Raw genomic sequence first — 5,000 nt, forward strand, 5'->3', positions numbered from 1 at the left:
TCGGAAAGTTATTTAAATACAAAATCCATAAATTAACAAAATCATTTCTGGTCTCAGCATCTACTTCTATCGGTAAAATCTACGGACACACACATTGTATTTCAGTACCTCTGGTAAAAGATATGGGGTGTGTTATATTATTGTATTTTAATTCATTATGCTGTGTGTAATGATGATAACAACAGTAGTGATAATAATGCTATTAATAATAATAGTGACAAGGATGATAGCAATGATAATAATGTTAGTAATAACGACAATAACAATGATAACAATGTTATCAATAATAACGATGATAATAATAACCGCAACAATAATCATAACAATAACAATAATGCTGATAACACCCATAACAGTGATAGTAACGACAACAAAAACAACAAAAACAGAACAGAAACCTAAATCCAAGAGCCAGTAACATAGTCTACGCTCGAAGGGAGGAGGGGGGAGAGGGGAAGGGGGTAAACATAGAAAACGGGGTAATAGGATTAGCACCAGCGGACGAGTCATTACCGGGAAAAGTGATTCGGAATTTAGTGGGACTTGTTAATTACGGTTTTGTGACTAACGCGGATTCATTCGCTTGAACGGGGGGGGGGGGGGTAGGAGGTATGTGCAAGGAAGCTGGTGGAGGGTTAAGATGCGCGTAGAAGTTGTGTGGGTGGGAGTTGTCTTTGTTTGTTTGGGGATGGGTGTTGTGTGTTTGTTTGTTTTTTGTGTGTACGGAGTAAGATTGCGTGTATGTGTGAGTATATAAGTATGTAGAAGTATGATGTGAGTGTACAATCCACACTAATATCCGCATTCTATATTCCACAACTATATCTACACCCTGTAATCCACATCTACATCCTGCAATCTACATCTACAATTACATTCTATATCTACACCCTACACAATCTACATCCCCAAACATACATTCCACATTCTACTTCTCCATCTCCATCTATTCACAATCGTATCAACACCATCTTCCTAACGTTTATCGACTCGAAGCCTTCTCCTTCTTAATCCCTTGCAAATGCTATTCCCAAAGACCCTCCAGGAGAATCACGAGTGCAAGTTTAATGCAATTCGGGTGATGTAGTTGCATGTGAGGCCGGCTGTGTATTTCGATTTGGTGTGGAGTATTCTGTCTTGGTGTTTTCTCCGTGGAGCGTAATGTTCGTATGTATTGTGTTTTCTCTTTCTCTCTTTCTCTCTTTCGCTCTTTTTTCTATTTTTCCTTTCTCTCTATCTCTATTTATCTCTTTCTAGCTTTTATCTTTCTATCTTTTTCTCTTTCTCTATTTCTCGCTTTCTCTATTTCGCTCTTTCTCTCTTTCTATCTTTATTTATTTTGCTATTTCACTCTTAATCATTTTCTCTCCGTCTTTGCCTTTCTCTCTTTCTCTCTCTCTCTCTCTCTCTCTCTCTCTCTCTCTCTCTCTCTCTCTCTCTCTCTCTCTCTCTCTCTCTCTCTCGCTCCTCTCTCTTCTCTCCTCCTTCTCTCTCGCTCTTCTCTCTCTCCTCTCTATCCCTCTCCCCCTCTCCCATCTCCTCTCTCTCTCTCTCTCTCTCTCTCTCTCTCTCTCTCTCCTCTTCTCCCTCTCTCTCTCCTCTCTCTCTCTCTCTCTCTGTTCTCTCTCTCTTTCTCTCTCTCTTTCTCTCTGTCCTCTCTCTCTCTCTCTTTCTCTCTGTCCTCTCTCTCTCTCTCTTTCTCTCTGTCCTCTCTCTCTCTCTCTTTCTCTCTGTCCTCTCTCTCTCTCTCTCTCTCCTCTCTCTCTCTCTCTCTCTCTCTCTCATTCTCTCTCTCTCTCTCTCCGTCTCTCTTTCTATCTTCTACCTCTCTCTCTCTCTTCTACCTCTCTCTCATTCTTTCTCTCTCTCTCCGTCTCTCTTTCTATCTTCTACCTCTCTCTCTCTTTTACCTCTCTCTCTCTTTTACCTCTCTCTCTCTCTCTCTCTCTCTCTCTCTCTCTCTCTCTCTCTCTCTCTCTCTCTCTCTCTCTCTCCCCCCTCTCTCTTCTCTCTCTCTCGTCTCTCTCTCTCCTTCTCTCTCTCGTCTCCCTCTCTCTCTCTGTCTCTCTCTCTCTCTCTTTCTCTCTCGTCTCCCTCTTTCTCTCTCTCTCTCTCTCTCTCTCTCTCTCTCTCTTTTGTCTCTCTCCCTCTCTCCCCCCTCTCTCTCTCTTCCTCTCTCTCTCTCCCTCTCTCCTTCTCTCTCTCTCTTCCTCTCCCTCTCTCCCTCTCCCTTTCCCTCTCCTCTCTCTCTCCCTCTCTCTCTCCTTCTCTCTCTCTCTCTCTCTTTTTCTTCTCTCCCTCTCTCGTCTCTCTCTCTCCTCCCCTTATCTCTCTCCTCTCACATCTCTCTCTCTCTCTCTCTCTCTCTCTCTCTCTCTCTCTCTCTCTCTCTCTCTCTCTCTCTCTCCCTCCTGTCTGCCACTCCCCTCCCTTGATAAGCCTCCTCGGACAGTTCCAATCACGCCAAGGGATACTGCTGGTCGGAAGCTGCTGATCTTCATCTCGTTCCTGTTGCCAGTTTGTTGTTGTCAGGCATGGAGAGGACAAAGGACGGTGCTATATCATCCATTACTTTACTGACGTTGCGGCTGTTGATAATTCGAATAAAAAAAAGGAAAATATGCTTTACTGTATGGTGGAACATGAAAAAAAAATGTCCTTTTTTTTTTCTTTTTTTTTTTACTTTGTTTTCTTTTTCAGCCTTTATAAATGAAGATGTCATATTCTCACGTTTCCAGTCTTGAATTCATATGTCGCATCGTCACAATTTCCGGCCTGAACTTCAAGGATATGTGGCGCGTTCACTGTGTTTTATCCTAAATAAAAAGGATTTTTTTTTCTTTTTCCTTTTCTATTTTTTTAGGGGGACGGGGGCGATTTCTCTTCCTCGTAGAAAAAAAAGTGGGAATCTTGAAAAATAAAGATAGAGATATACTGAGTTAGTGATATATAGAGTGAGAAAATAAAGAAAGAGAGAGAGAGAGAGAGAGAGCGCGCGCGCGCGCGCGTGTGTGTGTGTGTGTGTGTGTGTGTGTGTGTGTGTGTGTGTGTGTGTGTGTGTATGTGTGTGTAAGAAGAGAGCTAAAAAGAGAGACCGCGAAAGAGGAGAGAGAGAGAGCGCGAAAGAAGAAAGAGAGAGAAAGAAAGAAAAACAGACAGAGAAAGAAAAAGCAGAAAGAATAGAGAAAGAACAAATAAAAAAGGAATCAAGAGAGAGAATAACAAAACCAAAACCAAAACCAAAAATGCGAGACAGAGAGCGAGAGATTCCGTCCGCATGTGTTCCTCCCGCGAGCAGCCCGAGCCTTCGCGTTGACACAGACCGGAAATTCGGGTTGTGATTGATGCTGTCGCCAGTTGACATAGGGCTTTTCTCTCAGCGGTAATGGGGAAGCTCCACTCTTCCCTGTGGCTTTGCTCTTTATTTACCCTGATCCCTGGGAGCTGGCTCGATCTCTAAGGCGGCTTATTCTTGCCTGAAGGTTATTCTTAGTGTCTGGTTCTTTGGTTCTTGTCTTGGCTACGTCAAAGGTTGTTTGCATGGCTGAGACACGGTGATGTAATTATTATTCTCATTATCCTTTTGATTTTCGTTACTATTGTTAGTGTTATCATTGTCATTATTATCATAATTGGTATTATTATTATCATTATTATTGTTATTACCATTAATATTATCGTTATCATTATTATCATTAAGATTTTTTTTATTATCATCCTCATTATTAAGTATTTTTTTATTCAAATATCTCACATGATACTATTATTTCTTACTCTTCATTTGTGTATATTTTTCTCTTTCTCTTTCTTCATTCCAACTCATTTTCAGTCTCATTTTCTCTATCCCTTTCCCTATTCTTCCCCCTTCAACTTCCCTCTCCCTCCTTCTCCAGCTCCCCTCTCCCACTGTATTTCCCCTCCATCTCTTGCCCCATTCCCTTCCCCTCCAACCCCCTTTTTCACTCCTCTTCTCTCTCTCTCTTTCTCCTACTCCACCTCCCCTCCCACCCCCTCTCCATCTCCCCCTCCCCCTCCCCCTCTCCTCCCTCCCCCTCTTTCTCTCCCCCTCTCCATCTCCCCCTTCCCCTTCCCCCTCTTCCTCCCCCCCCCTCTCCCTCCTCCTTTATATCCCCCTCTCCTCACTCTCCCTCCCCCTCTCTCCCTCCTCCTCCTCCTCTTCCTCCCCCTCCCCCTCCCCCCTTTCTCTCCCTCCTTCTTAATATCCCCCTAAACCTTAGTTCTTCCTTCACCACACATCAAGACAAAGGTACTTCAGTATGTTAAAGTTGCCCTATACTAAGGACTCGTTTTTACACGCTCTTTCACATACCTCAAGTTAGGTGATACGAGGGCCTTGATAAGAATATCGTGTATAGCGTTTGGTTGTGAGAATTTTATTTTAGGAAACGTTTTCTTATTATTATTTTTTTGGATAGTGAGAAAGGATTCAGTGTCGATTTTTTATAGAAAGAACGAGTGATTGTGAGAAATATAGAGAGATTGATACATACATAAAGTTGATGACAATAATGATATTGGCAGCTGTACCACACCACAACAACAAATAATATTAATGATTATAATAAGGATAAGATTGATAATGATAATATTAGTTGTAGTAGTTGTAGTAGTAGCAGTAGTATCAATCATAATTATGATAACAATAATTATGATGATAATGATAATGGTGATTGTAATAGTGATAATGATGAAAAGCGTAATTGTGATAATGATAGTAACAACAATGGTAATGACAAATATCCTAGTAATAATACTATGATAATACTAATGATCATAATGTTAATAGTAATTATTCTAATAATTATGATAATAACAATAACAACAATTACCATAATAAAACCAAACCAATAATAATCGCAGCAACAGTAACAATGAAAACATCACCAATACCAATAACAACAATTCAACCAACAACAACAACAACAAAAACAACAACAACAAAAGCGCCAAGAAAGCATCTCACCTCGACCAGCCCCTGA

General features: G+C 41.3%; 1 protein-coding gene across 1 annotated transcript in view; it reads right to left on the reverse strand.

Moving 5' to 3' along the window:
* Positions 1-5,000, reverse strand: part of VGlut (Vesicular glutamate transporter) — a 70,984-nt gene that overhangs the window by 35,253 nt on the left and 30,731 nt on the right. The window contains exon 5 of the mRNA XM_086548001.1: positions 4,985-5,000. This exon is cut by the window's right edge and continues 99 nt beyond it. Coding sequence (XP_086404127.1) covers positions 4,985-5,000 — 16 coding nt within the window. The remainder of the gene's footprint in view (positions 1-4,984) is intronic.

Source organism: Penaeus japonicus, unplaced genomic scaffold, assembly GCF_977035675.1.
Source record: "Penaeus japonicus unplaced genomic scaffold, GWHDUDI00000001_assembly GWHDUDI00000020, whole genome shotgun sequence".
NCBI lineage: Eukaryota > Metazoa > Arthropoda > Malacostraca > Decapoda > Penaeidae > Penaeus > Penaeus japonicus.